This window comes from Patagioenas fasciata, chromosome 2 (assembly GCF_037038585.1).
Source record: "Patagioenas fasciata isolate bPatFas1 chromosome 2, bPatFas1.hap1, whole genome shotgun sequence".
Lineage (NCBI taxonomy): Eukaryota > Metazoa > Chordata > Aves > Columbiformes > Columbidae > Patagioenas > Patagioenas fasciata.
This window is the reverse complement of record NC_092521.1, coordinates 139,267,967-139,289,734: the sequence shown is the minus strand read 5'-3', so window position 1 is coordinate 139,289,734 and position 21,768 is coordinate 139,267,967. Positions and strand designations below refer to the sequence as shown.

At 37.8% G+C, this 21,768-nt stretch overlaps 1 protein-coding gene across 4 annotated transcripts in view; it reads right to left on the bottom strand.

The window, feature by feature from the left end:
• The window catches only part of ETV1 (ETS variant transcription factor 1), a 66,742-nt gene extending 45,330 nt beyond the window's left edge, over positions 1 to 21,412 (bottom strand). Inside the window, exons 1-5 of one of the 4 annotated variants that reach the window (XM_065831499.2) lie at positions 21,242 to 21,412; positions 20,599 to 20,732; positions 19,721 to 19,808; positions 17,877 to 17,924; positions 7,900 to 7,953 (exon numbers count right to left, since the gene is read on the bottom strand). In XM_065831499.2, coding sequence (XP_065687571.1) covers positions 7,900 to 7,953; positions 17,877 to 17,924; positions 19,721 to 19,808; positions 20,599 to 20,643 — 235 coding nt within the window. In that variant the 5' untranslated portion in view covers positions 20,644 to 20,732; positions 21,242 to 21,412. Of the gene's footprint in view, positions 1 to 7,899; positions 7,954 to 17,357; positions 17,787 to 17,876; positions 17,925 to 19,720; positions 19,809 to 20,598; positions 20,733 to 20,870; positions 21,013 to 21,241 lie in introns of those variants that run through there. The other 3 variants (XM_071805095.1, XM_071805096.1, XM_071805097.1) reach the window with 3 other exon arrangements.
• Between the last annotated feature and the right edge of the window lie 356 nt (positions 21,413 to 21,768).

Sequence of the window (21,768 nt, the reverse complement as noted above, 5' to 3'; positions counted from 1 at the left end):
GAACACGTAAGAATAAAGATTTCCTTTACCAAGACAGTTCACTTCTCTATTCACCTCATCAAGGTCAAACTATAATCCAGGAACGGGTAAGAGTACTGTATCGGAGACAAGGAGAACATGAAGAACAAGTGAAAGGGGAAGAAAAAAAAAAGAATCCTTCTCAGGGAAAAGACTGGAGCACATGCCTTGGAAAACTAATCATTTTTCCATTTATCAGTTTAGACTAGGTTTAGATCACTCCTACAAAAAACACTGACAACTTTTAAAACTCAAAAAAAAAAAAAAATCATAATTTATGCATATTTATCTGTTTATAAATGGCTGCACCATAATTAATTCCCAGTACTGAAATGTATAGAACCAAAACAAAAGGACACAGAACCAGAAACAAGACCTGCTTTTCCTGTATGCTTACAGAGGGCCAGCAATATCGGTCCTACACAAAATGAATGTGTCACAGACTCGCCAATGTTTAACTGAGGTTCTGAGGGCTGTCACTCTCTCCTCTCTTTTTCTCCTGCTATGCCGTTTGAAAACTTCACAGCCATCTGTGAGGGAGCCTGACTTCTGTCTTCAGTTGCTGAGGCAGCAAGCAGAGGAAAATACAGTTTCTGTGTGAAAACACAGTTGAAACAAATTTCTGCATACTTTGTTTAATACAACTGGAACTGAACAGATGCTCTAATACATATACATACTCCTGATGAAATTAACTAAACAACTATCTGTTTTATAACAGAAATAACTGTAGTGTTAAGAAAATACTGCCATGACTACAACTTACAATGTGAGACTCTCCTGCATTTCCACAGATGGGATCTTCATAGACTCCTTATGGGGAAGAGAGGAGGGGAGGCTTCCTCAGAAAGTAAACAGAAATCTTTTTCAAAACTGAAAATTCAACATTTTGAATAAAATATGTTTAATGTTTTTTGTTTTTATGTAAACGGACCTTAGGAAGTGATCTGACAGCCTTAAGAAATTACCATTTGAAAGAAAAAAGGTCTACATGCTTCATCTTTGATCTAAGAGACAGATTTATCACAGGACAGGATGACTGAAGTTTATTCATTAGCTGATAACCTCCACATGCAACCCAAGCCTTTAATCTGCAATAAAACAGCAAGTGAGGATGAGGCTCTGAGGAAACTAAGTCAGCATGGTCGAGCTGAAGGCCAAGGGGCAGACAGGGGGACAAAACCCCCCAAGAACAGCCCTGTCCAGCTGCTCCGGGGTCCTCCAAGCCCCAGAACGCTGGAGACCATCAGGTTCACAGTGGCCCCGTGCCGTTAAACCACACATGCATAACACGGCTGCTCTCTCTGCTGGGATGCCCAGAGGTGCCTTCTCGTTAGCAATAAAATTGCTGCAGGACACTCTGAAAGTAACAGCTTCCACTTTAGAAGTTTTAAAAATCAAAAGCTATGTACTTTGACGAGGTCGTTTGTTTCACAGTGCTGTTGCTACCATCAGTATTTACTGTGAGTCACTACCACTGCTACAATCCAGATGAACCTCAAGTCCTTGCACCTCTGAAGCTGGAAATTTAGTATAAAAATACAAACAGAAAAGCAAATAAACAGAAACTGCTTATTAAAGTCAAAGCAAACCCACAAAGATCACAAGTTAAAGGCATTACGGTCAACAGTCTGCCTCTTGGTAAAACTTTTTCAAGAATTAAATCCTGCAATTATGGAGAAGGTCGCGACTACGGCATATTTAAATATTTCCAAAAAAACCTCTAGAGGAAGAAGGAGGAAAGAAAAATCCATATTAGCACAGGCTAATGCTTGGCAATGAACCACAAAATCAGCCCACAAAGTTCTCTGAAAGACACTGATTCCTAATTTCTTTTGAATGAGAATTAAAAAAAAAAAAAAAAAAAAGGAAGTTAACAGCTGGTAACAGTTTCAGTCCTGCGTTAAACAAAGGAAACAAGTGCTTAGGGACACAATGAAAGAAGTGGGGCTATCTAAGGCAACTATGAAGGGAGATAAGGTGGTCAGCATTGACTCCTCAGTCTGACCTCTCCAGCTCTTACAACAGCAATTGCACTGGACTCTCTTTGTAAAATGCTTCTGAGATCTCTAGATAAGTGATCATTAAGAAAGCTGTGTATCTCACACCAGAGTGATACATGCATTTCTGTACCTACTTCAAACCGAGAAACAAAGATGTTAAGCAACATGCCCAAGGTCATGCAAAGCAAAGGGCAGGAACAAACCACAGAGCCTCGACTCTCACAGCCCTTTAGAAAGAATCTGTCAGTCAGGCATGCAATAAAATAAATAAGTAAATGTCTCTGTATTTGACAACGTCTGACCTGTGAAAGGAAGTAGTTTCAAGACAAGTGGCAAGAAACAAAACATAGCTGCAGCAGAAAGCCCTATCAGGGAATAGCCAAACACCCGCAACAACCAGCACCACCTTCCAGGGCGTTTGTCGGGCTGCCTGCTGCAGTAGGACACCTGCAGAGCTACACTTAAAGTCATTCCAGTCACACGGAGTCCAAAAAATAAAAATACACAAACACACACACAAAAAAAAAACACACCACGGAAAACACACTAGTGTGTGCAACTTCACACACGCAAAAAACCCAAACTCTACCAACTGCCGTTTCTAGGACATTGTGCACTACCAAGACATGACTACCAGCTGCCTATGTAGTGAATCATCACGTTAAAAAATGTTGTCGTTTTTTTCAGTTCAATAACATTTCTTCTAGAAGCTGCAAAATTAAACTATTCTGCATGATAAACAAAAACAAACGCAGTTAACAGATCTCCCTTTGACTTCAGAAGGCCCATGAGAACTTACATTATTCTGGTATTTTCTACTTTGTTTTAGTCATGTGGGTTTCTTCCTCCAAAATATGTCAAAATAAGCGCAAATTAACCACTACAAAATTGCTTACCAGCTCTTGCTATACTAAACCAAACAGGAAATGCTCTTCTAGTTCTGAAATGCTCTTTTGAAACTTAAGTCACAGAAAGAAAAAGAAAACAGAACATCTCTTGCCTGATAGTGAAAAATAAAATAATGATGCATTTATGCTGCAAACATGTAAATAAATACTAAAGCTTTTCCTCTTTAAAACTGCATTTGGAATATCCCAAGCCATTAGTTAAAATGACAGAACAATACAGCTACCTGAAGCCTATGTAAAGAATCTGTCTTTAACAGGCTTTTAAAGATTGCAAGCTAGAGCATCTAAAAAGCACATCCCTGAATAATTTAAGGCTCCTGGCATGTACATTGAAAGAGCTCCCTTGCTAAACCTGGAGGAAAAAAAAACAGAGGTAAGAGAAAGACTAGAGGTCGTGAAAGATCAGAGACAAAATCACTACTAAAGAAGTATTTTTCCTATCTTAAAGTTTAAACAGACATGGAGGAGCACAGATTTTACAGCCAGTCCTCCCCATTTATTGCGAACAGCTGTGGTCTAACACTTACGTTTACCCCTTGGCAGTGTTAAGTTAAGGCTGTGATGGTCAGGGAAACAATACAGGAACAAAATGAAAGAGAAGGAAGGAAACCGATTGAAAAGGTGAAGCACAGCACAAATCCTCATTAGCAGAAATTCAATAACAAATAGAAAGCAAAAAGCTAGAGTTTATCGTGAATTTTAAATGGGTAACCTACATTTTAGGGCAAAAGAAGAAAGAGAAAAAAACTCTGGAAGGACAGCCCAATGTAAATATATATTAATAAAACAAAACAAAGTACCATTATGCTATTAAGACAAGACACAATCTGGTTTGGGGCAGGGTAATCCCCATTTATAACCGATTGTACCAAGGTCAAATTACAAATCAGTGTATTGTTGACAACACCAAGTATTCTCTGGCAACTACATCCTTTAAACATCAGCAAATCCTACCTACTTCCTCTTGTGTCTGCCATAGAAACCATCCAAACAATGGGAGCAAGCAATCTTCACCTCAACAGCTATTGACTTCGAGCAAATTGAACACTTTATTCATTTTTACTCCTAGATGGGAAAGTCCTTGCTGTTCTACAGTATCTGAAAGCCTCGCCACTGATTACAACCAGCTCAGGATCTGGCTCCTCCTCAGTATATGAAAATGAACTTCAAACAATAGGAAACCTTATCTAAGGAAGTTAACACAGGTCAGCCTTCTGGACACGTGAACACTGACTTTACGCAGACAGAAAAACAGCTTAACTAAGTCTTATGAATTAGATACCAATTCGTAAAAAGTGTCACATACCAAACACTGATTCAAAAAGCCTTCACCTTTTTGGAGAAACAGATTCTGCATTTTTGCTTTACACAACTTTTCATGTAATTGCTAAAAGAAGAGTCACTAGGAAGCCACTCGAATATATAGCAAACAGGTCAGCTGAAGTGGAGAAGCAGATTCAGAATGGGGCAAAACCAACCTGCCTAACACAGAATTTCCAAGTAAATGCCTATAAAAAGTGATGCCTTCGTCTTCTTGTGGAATGTTTATTTATTGTGAGAATGGAAATGAAAGAGTAAGAAAAATGTGCTATTTAATATGCAAATGCAATATTTTTGCAGTGTAATTGCAAGCCAAAAGGAAGTCTTTTTGATACACATTTTTCTCCCTTAGAACTCAAAAAGTTCAGTCACTGCAGAAAGCCGAAGGTTCAAAGAAACTAAATGGTGATTTGTTTTCCAAATTTCACCCGAACAGGCTAGTTGTTATCTACTCCTCATTCCGCTCACTCTGAGCTAAACAACAAAAATGTTCTTTGTGACACGTATTCATAGTTTTTTTTTTTTTCTAAAAAAAAAGGTAGTACAAGATGAGGCTTTGACAAAAAAGAAAGGTTTGGAAGTGCAGACATTTCTAAGATTATTACAGCAGGAAAGACCTCTTTCCAGAAAACATAGTGGAGGAACAAAATGAATTCAACTTTAAACAGGTAAACTGAAGTTTAAAGCATTAAGGGGAAGCTTGACATGCTGGATCTTTAGCTAGTAGAAATATGCATAATTCCAATGACATCAATAATATCACATGAAGTTATGCTAGCTGTTGATCTCACTCATACTATCCAAAGCCCACACCTAACTATAAATATATATATTATGTTTGCATTTTGAAAACTGATTGAAGTTTAATAGCCACTCATAAGTGAAATATTCATGGTCCCAAGCTGGCTTTGAAGTTAAATCCCTACGTGGATAAAGTGGACTGTATATCTAATCTAAACTAAATGTTTCCCTTACTTACTAATACCAGTGCAGTTTCACTAGTTAGAATCATTATTACAGAACAGAAACGTGAAGCCCACAGCCCTTTAAGGGGCATTTAATCCTGCTCAGTGCTAGGACACAGCACATGCTCATGGCAGTATCAGTTCCTTCCACACCTTCACTTCAAGAGTTGGCTAACTTGGTGATGTCTTGGCAAGGAAGTTTTAACCAGAGCTTTCCAGCACTGATAATGTTACTGAAGTGTCTTACAACTCCTTTCAACGTTGCAAGCTACAATTTAAAACCACAAATCCACCTCAGTTTTAAAGCCCACTTCTCAAGCAATGAAGGCAAAAATAAAATGTCACTATTTTTTGTACCTGGACTGCAGACTGTAATTGTTTCAGTGGAACACGTCCGTTTTCTTATCATATTCTCAAATTGCACACACCACTCCCCACAGCTATACACAGCTCCATGAATGAAATTCGTGCAGCAAATTTAAATGAGGTGCATGGCCACAATTTGGTTCTTCCTGCACTACAAAGTGGCTGTGAACTCCTTCACTGGTTTACAGTTCGGTCCTTCACCACTTTTGGCTCAATTAAGTGTATTAAACACTGAACCTAGGAAAGCTTGCCCATCCTCTCCCATGTTAAAAATAAAAATAGTAAAAACACAACAAAAAATAAAAAGCGACAAGTGCTCCTGCCAGCCTGCTGCCAGTAACAGGGTGAGCACTGTACAGGCTTACAGATTATATATAGTAAGTCATTATAAAAGAGTTTGAAGGCAGGTTTGGATCCTAGAGAAAAGAGTCACAATTGTGCTACTGCTGCAGCAGTAATTTCCCCATGGCTTTGGTTATGCTGATCTCCGTTCCTGTTTTACAGAGCCCACAGCTACATACATTATATCCAAGTGTATGTCTGAAACTCCATAACCTTTGCCAGAGTAACTCTCCAGGAAGCTCTCCTGACCTTTACTTAAGATAAAGAAACCAAGTGAAATGAAGAAATAAATGTTCCTTTGATAATACTGTGTAAGCTGTGGCTAAGGAACTTTGAAATACAACAGCATTAATAAAATACCCGTATTAGGAGAATTTCTTTATCACCAAAAGCAGTGACCAGCTTCAATGGAGCTTTTCATTCACAGTTCACAAATTATTTTCCAAGAATCATTGACTTGTGTAACGATAATTGTGGGTTAATAGAAGCCCTAGCTGAACTTTGTACTCTTACACAAAGGACGTATGCATACATGACTATATTTGGACACAGCTCCATATGTAGGATAACATATCTGATTCTCAACTTATAGAATAGTTTTGGCTTTCGTTTTATAATTTAACTTTTTTTACAAGTCTTTGAAGCCAGAGGTTAAAAGAAAAAAAAAAAAACACACCACACACATGCTGTTACAAAGGGCAACTTTAAAAGTGACCGGGATTGTTGGTTGGTGTATTTACAGGAATTGCCAGAGGAAAATAAAAATAAATCGTTTCTGTGCAGGTATACTATTGGAGTCCAGAGGACACAAAAAAAAAGAACAAACTTTCATTTTTTTAAATTTTTTCCCCACAAAACATTGTTATGAATACTCTTAATAAATTGTTCTTTAGAAAGTTTCTAAGTAACTGGAAAAAATCCTCTAAAAGATTTATAAGTAAACAAGTCTGAATTCGGGTTTTGGGTTAAAGACTATTTTAATGCAATTCTTTCTAATTTTTCTCATTTTAATCCTAACATTTCGGTACATTAATACTGTATTTAATAGCTATCTGGTTTAGTGAACTGCAGCAATTCACTCTGATAGGATAAATTATTTAAGTTATTTAGCGAAACAGAAAAGCTACCATGCGCTCTGCTGCTATCAGCAGGCACTGTTTAGATGAGACTTCTCATGATGGAGAGAAACCTTGTCATGAGGAAAAAAGATGCTCCAAGAAGTCTGTGACTTTTTCAGAGAATGTTTCTCCTGCCATTTCTTTACTCCCTCCTTGCAACCACCCAAAACCACAGAACAGCAGGTACAGCAAAGGAGAGCCAGCGTTTAACAGAATAGTAGCACTTTAGCAGGCAAAAGCAAGATTTGAGGGGTACAGGCTGAAAAAAAAAAAAAGTTCGGGCATCTGTTAAGTAAAGTAGCAAACAACACAAAGCATCGAGCTTAACAAAATTCCTGCTTCCTCCCATTAATTCAAAGAGATATTTTGCCTCAGCAACAACATGCCACATGCTAAGACAACTTAAAAATGCTTCAGGAGTGGCTGTATTGGACTGGTTGTGTGGAGAATTTTATCTGCCTATACACAAAACATACTGAGCAGCCTGATTCCTGCTCAGCAGAGCTGCCTCCTCTGTCCCATAGTATCCAATCCGTATCAGCTCAACACGCTCCTCTCCCCACACTATAGACAGAGAAGCTCCCTCCATCTCCACATTTCTCCTCGCTTCCATGGGGCTGGCGGGTAGGAATTACAGGAGATGGCCCCTGCTAAAGGTTATACCTTCAGCCCACATCACTTATTTTAGCTGCGTATCAAAATGGCACTTGCTTTATCTGTTCATCACGCTGATGTCACTGACCGGCAAAAGGAACTATCACATGATCGCAGATGACACAATAAATAACAAATATGAAGACCCAAATATAAATACACAAATACATATTTTTAAGAAAGTGACGATTCATACTATACTTACAACTTTCAGCCTGATAGTCTGGCACAAACTGCTCGTCATTGTCAGGTACCTGAGCTGAGAAAAGGAAAACAAAAAACAAACAAACAAAAAACAAAAACAAGGAAAGAATTAAAAGAAGCCATTACAGCATAAAGACTCTTGTGGTTAATCTGAAGCACAGCCAAGATTAAAACTAGGATTTTTTTTCTTATCATTGTTGAGTATGAAAATCAGGCAAGTGCATCGTTTTACTATCAGATAAACCCTGGGGTGAAGCTGTGCGGTGCGAGCCCAGAGCAGCCACGGCATGGAGCGATGGGGATGGGAGGACGGGAAGGCTGACACTGGTGCTGGCCCTGTCTCGCTCCCTGCACCAGGGTCTGGACCTACCATGCCACTGGTAAAGCACATCCGTGCTCATTTTCAAAATAACTGCACGGAAAGCCTGCATAAAACCCAATCCTAGTGTTTTACACTTAGGCATATTTAACCCCAAACTACCACACTTTCGGCTTCCTTGAAAGTGATTCCCATTTTTCACAGCAGTTAGCCAACACGGTAGGGTTTTTTGTTATTGTTTTAAATACTCAAATAGAACTATTTGACCCGATCACAGGAGTCCTGGTTAAATGACAACATTTCAGACACTGAAAAAAAAAATTACTTAAAGCAGGAATCATTATATCATCCATTCACCTTGTGTAAGATCATCTCCGCTTTTAAGAAACCTTCATCACAAACTTGAGCTATAAAATACAATCGTTTCACGGTCTGCTGATACATAATTTTGTGTCTGTGGTACCACAGTTCCTTTTCATTGTATATCTAAGACATTAGCCATCTCTCATACTGTGTTGTAAACTCATTTAAACCATTTAAGTTGAAATACCATTGAAGGTATATTACAGGTGAATACATTCAAATAACTGCAGAACATTATGCTGAGAAGTGGCGTCCTGAGAGCACGACAGGTGCTGGGTACATCCCAAGAGAGACCCAGCTTATCATCTCTGAACTTTGTAATCTTGTCTTCAACATATACTAACAAGAATCATCACAGCAAAGCTGCATTAAATTATCTGTTTGAAAATATTTCAATTTACACAGTTCTTGTCTAAACACAAGCAAATAATTCATATGTTCTTAATTAAAAGTTAACATCTGCCATGATCCGGTTACCCAACAAGATTTGAGAGGTAAATACTGGTTATATAATCATGTATCAAAACTGTGACTATCACACCATTAAATATATTAAATGATAAAATGTTATTTTACTGCCATTCAGAACACTTCGTGAGTTTAGGAAGTGTATGTTCCCCTTCACATAAGTGCATTCACTACTAGTTTTAACATAATTTCTTTTACTTAAAAATACATACTTAATTACTCACAATTATTTTGAATGTGCACTACAGTACTCTTCATGGAACAGACCTCCGCTCCTTACTCAGGATGTATTTCTAATGACTGAAGTGAGATTTCTTTTTTTTTTTTTTCCCAGGCAAAGAGTTCAGAATCAGGCTCATTGTACCGAAAAATTATTTGCTCTCAGTTTTAAAATAAATGTTTTAAGATCTACTGTCTTAATTGCAGCAAACACCCCTTAAGAACAAATAACCTTGGGAAATCTGCAAATACAGATTTGAAAAGAAGCTTGAGTAAGATAAATACACAAAGTGTAGTTAGCATTACTCTGAAAAAAAAGAAGCATAGCTATTATTGCTTTGTTGTTTGGGTTTTTTTGTTTGTTGTCTTTATTTTTTTTTTTTTAATAACCTATCCTTTTAGAAGAAATCAGTACCTCTGAGGACATGTTAGCTCCTCCAAGTTTGAAACTGTATGAAATACGTATTTTATCAAGTCAAATATTCCCAGTATTTTTGATGCATTTAATTTTTCTTTCCTCCAGACAAATCATAGGACTTCTACCAGACATGAACTCAGGGACGATATGAGCACAAACACTAACATTCTGCAATTTCTGACATTTCATGCAGTTCACTACATGCAAATGCTAGGCATTTATTTTCCTTACAAAAATGCCAAATATTTGACTGCCACAGAAGAATCCAATTATGAAATCAAAGTATCCTACTTAAAAATCAGTTCCTAAGGATTTCTTACATTTCCAATTGTTTTTGAAGGGTTTGTGAGCACATTCAGAGTTAAAGTAATTGTATCAAGTAATTTCTTGTTTACAGAAGACACATCCCACACATTTTTCTTAAGTCAGCTATCATTTTCGAATGCGGCAAGGAGGCTAGTATGACTCATGTGTTATACACACACATGCATTTTTAATATATACCATTATATATATGTTATTTTGTAAATCCAGGATACCTGGAAAAGGGTAAAAGAAAACAAAACCCCTCCTGTTGAAATTGGGAGGCCACACTTAGTGACTGCAGAACTGGGACAGCAGTCTTATGTAACTTCCTAGAGCGTACTCCGTACACGAGACTGCTTCACCAATGCTTTATTCCTGTTTCATCGGCTTAACCTGACTTACTCCAGAACAATTCCATTGTAAAGACCCATGTATGTATCAGTAAATGAGGTCCTTTGTTATTTATGGGCGAAGAGTAAGTAAAAATAAAATACATCTGGTTCAGCTGTCAAGAAAAAACAGTATATACTGACACTACCCCTGATTTGGTCTGGAGTAAGCAAGAAAAATAAACTTCATTCACAGATCCTCAAAATTTATGAAGGGATATTTAATAGACATTAAGGCAGACCACTTTATCAGTACTCTTGAAATAGGTGGAGACTACGCTGTCAAATATATTTTAAATACAATATTGACAGAGACTTAAAAGCCTCTATAGGAAATGGAATACAGCAAGTTAGAAAGTGTTTACAAGCCTGCCAAATATAAACAAAACAAGTAACAATATTCAAAATATCAAACCCAGGAACATAAGATTTCCTGCTGGAACCTAACTTTAGCAGCATCAGTACCTTAGAAACGAGCCCACACGCATATAGAAAGAAATTAAAAGGACCTACTAACTGTTGGAGATGAGGACTTAAATTATTCCTTCATTTAATCAGATTTTAAACTAGCAGAACTGAAACTCACACAGGATCATATTGCCGAAATGCAAGCAACCATCATCAGCCCAATCCACAGACTTCTTCCACCAGCCTCTTGCTGTGAGAAGGCAAATTGTTGTGATACACCATGTCACTACTCAAAGGGCTTTTGTACCTTGAGTTTGGATAATTACAGGCAGACTTTGTGGCAAATTACACAGACAGGTAAGGACACTTCAACCTGAATGTCCGAATAACCAACAGCGTTGCAGCCGTCTGCGCATTTACGCACATACGCCATTCATTTCCTGTTTTCTTTTATTTGCAAATAATGCAATTCAGCAAGGCAGCCATAAAATCTCCATTGGTCTTCTGTTAACATACTCAATATAAGACACAATGCATAAATCACCGAAACTCCTTTTTTTTTTTTATTTTTACTTTGCCATTCAGACGAAAATTGAAAAAGATACCTGAAATGATCATCTAAGTGAATGAGAATATTTCCCTGAGCTACTTAATTATGGGGGTTTGAGAAGGCAAGTATATTCCAAAAGACTAATAAAAGGTTTTGAAGGATATTAAGCACATGGCTTTTACTGCTAATAGCAGAAGCAGCCACATTAGTTCATTCCACATTCAGAGCCATCAAGACACAGACTCCTGAAGCAGACAACATCTGCGGCATAAGCCATCCAGCTCAGTCTAGATTATTACCAAAAGTTTTATTTTTTCTTCTGATTATAGCTATAATGTCTCAAGAGGATTTGGGAAGTGTACAGAAATGTTAATGACTGTCTTGAGGATGTTATCAGTTTAGATTTTACAGTTTCACTACCTACTGAGTTAAAATCAGTTTGCCAAAAGCAAGCATTCACGGCACAAAATTACTTAATACTCGTTTGTAGTTTTCAGAGCTTTAAAAAGCTTTTGAAAAGCCAAACTGACAGCACATTTTACAAAGGGAAAGCAAATTGGGAAAAAAAAGTTTAAAACTAGGGCCCGTTAGCTTGCTTTCAATACAAGTAAGCAAAAAACAAAGTGCCCATTAACAAGCATCCAGGACAAAAGGAGTTAATATTTAATTAAAACCAGCTCTATCCACTGTAACAATGACCTGGAGCCAAACAAGGCAGAAGATGTATGAGTCATTCTTTCTGCCAGTGAATGAGACAGCTGATCTCCGAAGCAATTCCTCAAGACAAGCAGTCAGAACTGGAGTTCTGCCTCCATTCACAAAAACACAGTCCAGCATGAACCATGTGGCCCCAACCACAAGCTTTTCATGTCACACCCTTCCAGAAAGCTACAGCAAAGTAAACTTGAACTCTAGGCATAAACACATTGATTTCACTGCTTTGTCTCAAGATGCAGTGCAGACCTGCTGAGGAACGTATTTAATAAATGAAAAGTTAAGTGAACTATAAAAGGCTTAAATTTAACTCTTCCTTCTCAAAATCACAGACTGCTTCCAAAAGCTCAGCTGCACTCCAGGAAAAGGTGTTCCTGTTTAAAACAAAAACAAAAACAAAAAACAAAGCAAAACAAAACAAAAAAAACTTTCCAGAAAAACAAGAAGCTGCAAACCTCCTCGCTTCACTTAAAACTTTATTTTGGGTAGCAGAACACTTCCTGCGGTATTGTGTTCTCTGACCTCACGCTTCACTTTTAGAGCTAAGAGTAATTTGTTTTAAAATATCAATGATTTATTCAAAGTGGCAAAAGAAACTGAAATTGGCAGGAAATTATATATGAACAGTAGTATTTTGGCTTCAGCTAAAATAAGACTTCAGGCCTCAACAGTAAGGAGTCTATTGAGTTTTCTTTGACTCATTGTCACTTCTGAGTATCAGAGAGATTGTATAAATTTTAAGTATTCCTGAAAGAACAGGGCGGTGGGGTAGGGGGGATGTTTTGGGTGGTGCTTGCTTTTTTTTTTTCCCTATGGGAACAACTGTTTCTAACAAAGGAACATTCAGAAGGCAAAACAGTGACAAATTTCAAGATGGTGAAAAAATATTATTTCCCATAAGCACCGGATTTGCTGTCAAAACAACCCCAAACCCTTTTTACATACAGTGAGATGCTCTGACTAATAAACTTAAATGCAGTTCAAAACTAGCTCCAGATCTCAAAATTCTTCCTTATGTGAATAATCCCTAGGAATATGAGGATGGGTTTGCAGGATCTGCTCTTCATTTGCTGCTATACTAAAACCGAGAAAAAAGTTAACTAAAAGAACACTCGCATTTGACATTTTGCTACATCCCTCATGGTTCGCAAACCCCACTACGCCTTTGAAAATTACTATTTTGAGTAAAAGGCATATATTTTTCGACTAAACAAACAAAAAAAAAAAGTTAAAAAGTTTACTACTACGTAGACTTTCAGACTTGGAGATTTCTGGTGGCTTTATTTCTTTTGGATTTCTTTTTAAAAGAACATCCCCTCCATTTCTCCCCCTTTTTGTCTCATCTAACTTTTCTCATTGTTTGTGCACAGATATTTAACAAGTTACAAGTATTTGAAAGCCAGATCTGCCAGATCACTAGAATCAAAAATTTAAAAAAAAAAAAAAAAAAGGCAGCTATTTTCTGCATGACAAAATCCAAAAGAAAAATCTTTTCACTGTGTTTTAGAGTGTCTGACCCCATCAGACATATTGTAGCCATGGAGGTATTAAATTATAATTTCTTGACTATTTTTGCTCCTGTAAAAATGTCGATAGCTATTGAATATGGCTACATAGCATTTGCCTTACACTGGGTAAATTTTACAAGTTTCTGGCAGAGGCAAGCTAGTTAGTCAGAGCAAGCTGCTATGCATCTTCACTGATTTAAACGAAGTCGCTCTAACTAGACCAATATTTTAAGATCTAGTACTTTCTTTTATTAAAAATAATCCTTTGAGAACTAGAAACTACTTATTGTCATAGCTACTCATTTAAGAAATAAACCAGAAGTCAGCACCAACTTACTTACACATCACCGCAACACTGGTACGTCCTTCATGATAGCAGAGGGCAGAAACTTACTTCCAAAAGTTCATTCCAAACTGGGATAATAATTATTTGAGAGAAATAACTTACATTCAGATACCAAAAAGTGGCTTCTAAATACTGGTAGGTTGTAGGAGCCATCCACTAAATGTAGCTAAACGGCAATAGAGGCATGAACGTGTTACCTCTAACTATTATTTCAAACCACTTACTGCTCATTTATCTTTCGTATTTTTTCAAGTCACCGAAATAACATTGTATTTTATTTTTCAGTTTATTACCATCTGAGAAGTGTATTATTTATTGCTCTAAGAAACAGCTTTAGCACATAAATTCATTATTTGTCTTTGCTTGGGATGCCTTTTATGTATCTTTCACAAGCTGTAGGAGAAACTAGTACCTAAAAAGGTTGTTTGAAATAAAAATCTGTTTTTTGTTAATCGATTATATCCCTAAAACCAAATACTTTTACCATGGAAAGGACACTAAGAATTTGTTCCCTCTCTTCATTTTATGCCAGAATGGGAAGTTACAGCTATCATGATGAGATAACATTAGATTAATATTTGAACCATTTTTTCAAGTCACTGAACAACTGCTATCTGCCAAAACCAATCTGATTCCAAATATACAGAATCAATAAAGTCATTTTATAATATTATCATAACAAAATGTTGCCATCAAGTTATTTAAATATAAAACAAAAGATAATGTCTGAATAATATTTGCCTTGGTTAGCAATAGCCAATTTTAACTATTTCCTTTCAAGTTTGAAAGCTGAAACAATTCTTAAAGGCTTCTAACTTTCAATTTCTGACATAAGGAAATAATTACAATTTATCTTCTGTCCAGAGTAATAATTGACATGAGGAAACCTTAGTCAGTGTAAGTTTCACATTAAAATAGTTTCGATTCTTTCTTACACATTTAATACTACACAGAGAAAGAAGCAAAACTCATGTCCATAAAAATCTAGTATGCGGCTCGTGGAATACATTTGTAAGTTTTCTGTAAGTAGTATTCAGCTTGTTAATTATGGAGTATTAAAATATTCAAGAGGTTACTGGATTGTTTACATTTTGGATTAATTCTTTAATACATGTGAACCTCCCACTATTTTCAATAGGAAACAACTACATTTCTTTCGTGTTTACTTCTTTACCACCAACTTGTCACAGGTGACACTAACTGTAAAAATCTCCAGGCTAAAATATCTGATGTAGTAAGGATAGCTTCAGGAAAAGCAAAACAAAGACATCCACAAGCATTTTTTGTATGTCATAAAATCCAACTCACTTTCCTCTCCTAACTACTAAGTAGATTTTTGACCTGGTTACTCCCCAGTGGGGATCTGAACTCGTGGGAGAAACCTGGTCAGCTGCCACTGCTTTTCTTAAAAAGGGTCAAGATGTTTTAAAATTTCATGGTCATTTCCCTGGCTCCAGAGCATTATGAAAAGAAATATGTAAACATTACTGATGCTGCCAAATTGGCAGACTTCTAGCCTGTGAAGGTCCAGAAGAACATAAACGGACACATCTAGCAATGGGTAAACAAGTCTGATTTCAAAATCTGTTTCCTGGCTAAGCTCATCCATGTAGACACTCGAGCAGAACAACAATATATTCTCAAACACTAGTATATTGGAAAGACTACCAAAAGTTGTTTTGGGTTTTTTTTAACAAAAATTTGAGATCAAGTTAATACCTCAATACTTGATTTTCTCATCTTGACTTTTTATTTCAGTTTTAGTTTAGTCTTCAGAAAAGCTGTGAAAAGTTTGTGTTTTGTGGACCAGCTAAGACCACGGCATGGCCTGAAACACACAGGTTTCTTAAAATATTTCTAGAACACTGAAAAATCTGTAATATTAATTTGTAATATGTTGTGGAAAAATGTAACATTCTTTAGCTTTATTACCCTCTGCTACATGAAAAGGCAACTTTTTTTTTTTCATTTTTAAATACTTACCAGATGATGCTATCTGCTTTTACAAAGCTTCCTCAACCTAGCTGTCGCAGGACTAGACACCTTTCTCTCTCAAAACCTATCTCCATTTATTAAGTGAAACAGACTCAGCTAAAGAGGAAAAAAAGGCTTTAAAAATATTCATTCTAGTTCAAAATAAGCAGTGCCTCTAGAATAAAAATCACCATTACAGAAATTTATGTACCTGAAGAAATTATTAAATCAGTTTCACATTCCTTATTATTTTTCAAACTTACATTATTATCTGTACATGCATTATGAATCTGCCTGTATTTTTCTGATTAATGATCAAAGAAATTTAATCATTTTCAGAAACAAAAACCTCCACACCAGTGAAAAATCAAACTAAAAGTTCTCCTCTCAATCAAAAAACAGTATTTTTTGAGTAGTATTTTAACATACTTCTGGCTTGTTAGAGTGAATGAGATAATACAAAATAAAGAGATCCTCAGAAAAACTACCACAGGGAGACAGCTACAGTTGTACCTGATCATTATACTATAAAATGATCTCAGTACAGGACATTCTGTTTTCAGTTATTAGGAAAGAACCTTATTAATTCATAAAAATATATGCTCTGATCCACTGATTTAAAGAGGACTTTTTCATTATATACTGAATAATCACATGCTAAAAATAATGCTAGAAGTATAAAAAGGTCAGCAAAATTAACAATACCCCACAACTTGCTTATATGTTAAGAACTTGACTAATTATATATAAAGCTGTTAAAACAAAAATCAGTATGCAGGCAAGTAGTCCTCAGCAGTATTTCCCTTTTTCTATGAAAACCAGCAGTAAGCAACTCACCCCAACATCCCTCCTTTCCTAAAAAAGCGTAACATCTATTCTATAAACAACTATGCATAGTCCAGTACATTATAAAAATCTAACATACGTGAATACTCACATTCATTTAAATCAGGATAAATTTAGAGAGATTATGTTAACTTGCATCAAAATCCTGTTTATTTCAGATGCAGAAGTTTACATAAAAATTTCAACCAGAAATATTGAGAACAGACAATGTATAACAATGTTTATGCTTGAAATAAGCAGCATAGTAAATATCAAAGGAAAAATAGAAAGAAAATATTGCTGAAGAGAACAAATACACTTCAACAAACAGAAAACTACCTTGCATTCTATTAAAGTTCTCTTAACATAGCAGTTCATTTTTTGTTATTAAATGAATCTCTCAACATCTACTCTAAATTCAGATTTCTACATTATTGTTCTTAAACCTTCTCTCTTGAGTAGAATGTGCTCTGCAAGATTATTTGAAATACTTAAAAGCACAACCAGGTGTAAAACAGACTGCTGTCAGTTTTCTAATCACATAGTACACAAATCTCACAACTACAAATACGAAGATAAAAATAACATGCAAAATATTTAAAGGTTTCTGGAAAAAAAAAAAAAAGGTACTTTTTAAGTATTCCATACACACCTAATGCTCTGTGTTGTGAACAAGGTGGAAAGAAGACACTTGCACTTAAATCTTGAAGCATCCCGTCCCGATGAACCCAGAGAAACTAATTTCTGCCATCAGAAAAGTACTCCACCAGAACACCAAATAATTATATGTGCTGCTCTAAAGGAAACGGCAAGCCCAGTTCTGGCTGTATGTAGTCTCTCGAGGTACAATAATATAAACCTGATCAATTGCAATTAAAATCTGAACAGAGGCTTAGAAGTTGAAGTCTTGGTGCATTAGTTCTTGCCAAAAGCAGATGTGATTGTGAGCTGGAAGCAATTTCTCCTGGTAATTTGTGATGACACTGGGTAGAGCAGCCCCAGAGTCCCCAAAGACAAACTCATCAGAGGCACTAATGTATGCATGACACATGAGGTGGCTCTTTTAGAGCTCAATTAATTGGGCTGAACATTAAGACAGCAAGTTCAGGACTTTTTTTTTTTTCCCTCCAGAGTTGTTTTTCCTCTTTTTACAAGCAGTTTTTTCCCTTACCTTCTGCAAGCCATGTCTCCTGTAATTGGCTCAGATCTTGAAAGAGTTCTGCAAAAAGATGAAGACATGGATAAGACTCACACCTTTAATCTCTTTGTAAGATTAAAATATGCTCAAAAATGTATTTTTCCTGATGAACAATGTACATGAATTCTATTTTGGCCAGTCAAACATACAGACAAAGTAGGTATTTTTGGGTTGCAGCTAATGATTTTTCTCCACTTGTTAACAAATAAGAAGTAATTACTGTACTATTTTATCAATTCCCAAAATACCAGCCAGAATCTTAACCAAGTTCTATTGTATAAAAGGCTCATTCAGCAACACATAGAAACATTTTAAATTGTAATTTTTCTTACAGGTGAACTATTTCTCCTTATACAATTCAGGCCTCCACTTGCAATATCTGCCCCAGATAAAGCTATAAAGCTCTCTCGGACCTCAACAAGAGTTCTGCCTGAGCAATGACTGACTATTTTTATGAGTCAGGTCGTAAACATTATATAAAATTTTGAAACAAAGACCTGGGATGCTGCAATAGTAAACAGAAATTGGAAATCCTTTGTACTTCCCCTTATGTTTTTATGTATGACAAGAGAATCACCAGTATTTCCTCTAGTCTATACTCGCTGTACTTCTTTAAAGTGAAATCACTTTCTCCATGGACTGAGTTCTGCAGCAGCTTTTCTTTTTTTCTGCAATTCACTGAACTCAGTTGCCCATAATCGGTGTAAAACAGGGCAGCATTTGGCTTACTTGCAAAGCTCAGAAACTCAATTATGAAAATTCTGTTTACTAAGTGGGATATTTGAACTGACAAATGGTTTATTTTTAATTTACTGTATTTTGAGAGAGACTTCCTCTTTTATGAATGCTGACAGATAGCTATTTAAACACACTTAAATGACAGAGGCTATTTATTTACCCTGTGGACTGCTACCTCATGTTCATGTCTGGAAATCATTTAATTGAAAAATCAGAAAGTTGCCTTCTTTTCAATCTACCCTAGAATAAAATTTCCAAACAAGTATGTAGAGATTTTGAAAAATGTATCAATACGTCCTCACCCAGTAAGATTTATAAAGGGGTAAGGTGCAGGGCCCTATATGCCTTCCAATATGTCTTACATAGTTAGAAGGGTGTAGGCGCAGCATCGATACTGACAGTAACCTAAAGAAGTGTTAACAGCTATTGCTAGACTACAATTCTCAAACTACAGTCATGTAAGCGGCAACCTATGGGACCAAGTTACAAATCTTTGGCCATACAAAACTTACTCCACTCTAGAATTTCTGAATTGAGTTCCACAGGATTTTTAACCCTACCAGTGTTACACAGCAATAGAAACAGGCTACCAGACACCCGGAGCCTGACTCTACAGAAAAGCCAGAGTGAAAACCAACAGTCTCTACAAGAGCATTTTCATGCCTGCTGCCACCAGTGAATGCACACCAGTGAAAAGGATGTTAAAAGATCGGAGCAATGAGGAAAAGCCCTGAACATCGAGAGGCCTGGAGGTGAAAAAGCCAGGTGCCATGACTTGTGTCGGATGCTGCAAAGGCTTGGCCTCAGTGCACGATATCCATGTGCCACATGTGCAGCAGTACCTCAAATGCAACAGGCTAAGTCAAGGAAAGAACACCAACTTTATCAGTTTATTGCCTTTACCAGTTTGTTTTGCAGTAGTAAATGCAATTTTCTTGTCTTGTTTATTCAGATTGATCTAGATATATTTATCTCCAAAATAAATAAATAAATAGCTCTCCAAAAGCTTTTCTGCATTAGTAAGTAAGCAGCGGGGCGGAGGGGGGGGAGGGAGGGAAACAGGGGGAACAAGCCCTCACCTTCTGAATCATGAGCCAGGTCTCTGTTAATGAATTTTCTTTTCCTGACATTTGTCGGTCTCTCATTACAGTTTCTCCCACGCGGATTCTATAAACAGGAAAGATCAGTTACTTCAGAAATCTGAGGGTTGGTTGGTTGGTGGCTTGTTTTTTTTTGTTGTTGTTGTTTTATTTAATCAAGAATACTCAAAGCTGGCATTAATTCTTTACATTTTCAAACAGGGAAACGATCGGCTTGCTGCCTCCAGTTTCTAGCAAAAGATATTGCTGAGCACCTAACATTCCCTGAAAGATTCCTGTGTCTAAATGCAACATATTTTTATGTATGTATCTATGTGAACATCTATTTGTACAGATACATATATAATGTGTTCAAGCAGCAACACAATACCAACCACGTATTTTTAGCATCTAAAGTACACAAACCTACGCAATAGCATATAAATCCCCTCTGCACACGCTATGCAGGAGAACCCAGATATAAAATTATAATAGACTGCTTTGTTTCTCTGTGTCACTTATAACATGTTTGCAAAGTCCTGAAAGAAAAAAAAAAAATGTTAACGTTTGCCTCAAGTTCATTCTTCTGAGTGTTGCAGGCAAATGCAGCCAGAAACTTTGAATGCAGCTGCTGCTGTTCTTGCCTCTCTCATCCGCTAATCATGTGCATGATTTTTTAACCATCTCAAAACTGTCTTTTAAAGAACATGATGCTTTATTGAAAGAGCTAAGAAAATAGGCTCATCCTGCAGGCAAATCTCCCAGATGAAGAGTCGTCCCTACAGCAATAACAAAGCAGATACTCAGTCTGTGAAACTCCCCCACAGAAATATGTCGTAGTCAAGTTTACAAACACCAACTTTGAACCGATCACTCACATTGGTGACCATGTAAGGCACTTGCTGGTCATAAAATCCATCCATTCTGCAGCTCTTCCACAAGTCTTAGCTCAGTGTTTTATTTACTGGGCATTTGATCTGGAGATTTCCTCGGGATCTGGACTCCAATCAGCCTAGAGGGGAACACAAGATGGCTTTTAGATTAAAAAAAAAAAAAAAAAAAGGCCATGAATGAACTGCTTGAATTTGCATAGCTAATTAACCTCAAAGAGTCCCATTCATAAAAACAACCCTCCCTTCTCTGCCTTCACCTGGGTTACACGCTTCTGCCAGGAAAACACGGAGCAAAAGCACTTCGAGGCAGCAGCAGAAAGCGAGGCGAGAGGCTAGGGTTTATTTACACTCCCCGCCGTATCCCCCGGGCGATCCGCGCAAGTGGCAGCCCCGACTCTGGCAAACGTGTGCTCAACTCGTAATGGCGAACGGCGGGGCTGGCCGCGCACCTCACGGCAGCGGCGCGGCAGCGCCCGCCAGCCGCAGCCACGCACACCCCCCTAAACACCCCCCCACCTCCCCCCACACACACCCCCGCACCGAGCCACCTTCTCCCCCAGGCTCGCTTTTGCAGCCCACCGCCAAGCAATCCTGCGGGGCGGCGGACAAAGTTGCGGGGAAGACCCACCTGAAGGCCACGCGCGGCGATCGGCTGCAAAAAATTCCCTCCAAATTTAATAAAAACATTAATTATTCCCCAGCACTTCCCCCTTGGAAGCAGCAAGCGCCACTGACAGAGCTCAATCCCGTGGTTTTTCCTCTCCTCCTCCTCCAGGGGCCCCCGAGCCGCGCCGGCGGATCCCCGCCGCCCATTGGCTCCCCGCGCCCCCCGCCGGATCGCCGGATCGCCGCGCCGCCCGCCCCGGCCCCGGCCCCGCCGCCAGCGCGGGGGGCGAGTCTCCGTGCTCCCCTCGGCTCCACTGCCGGGGGTGTAGGGGCGGGGGGGGGAAGGTCGGAAATCGCAACTCGGATGCGCGCCGGTGCCGCCACGCAGGCACACCGTGTCCACAACACCCCCCGAGTGACGAGGCAACCCCCTCCCCTCACATAATTTATTTTAAAAAGTAAAGTTTGTCCTCTAGTGTTAAAAGCAAAACGACATCATCACGCACACACACACGCGCGCCTTTTCTGGTGGTAGAGCAGTCCCGCAAA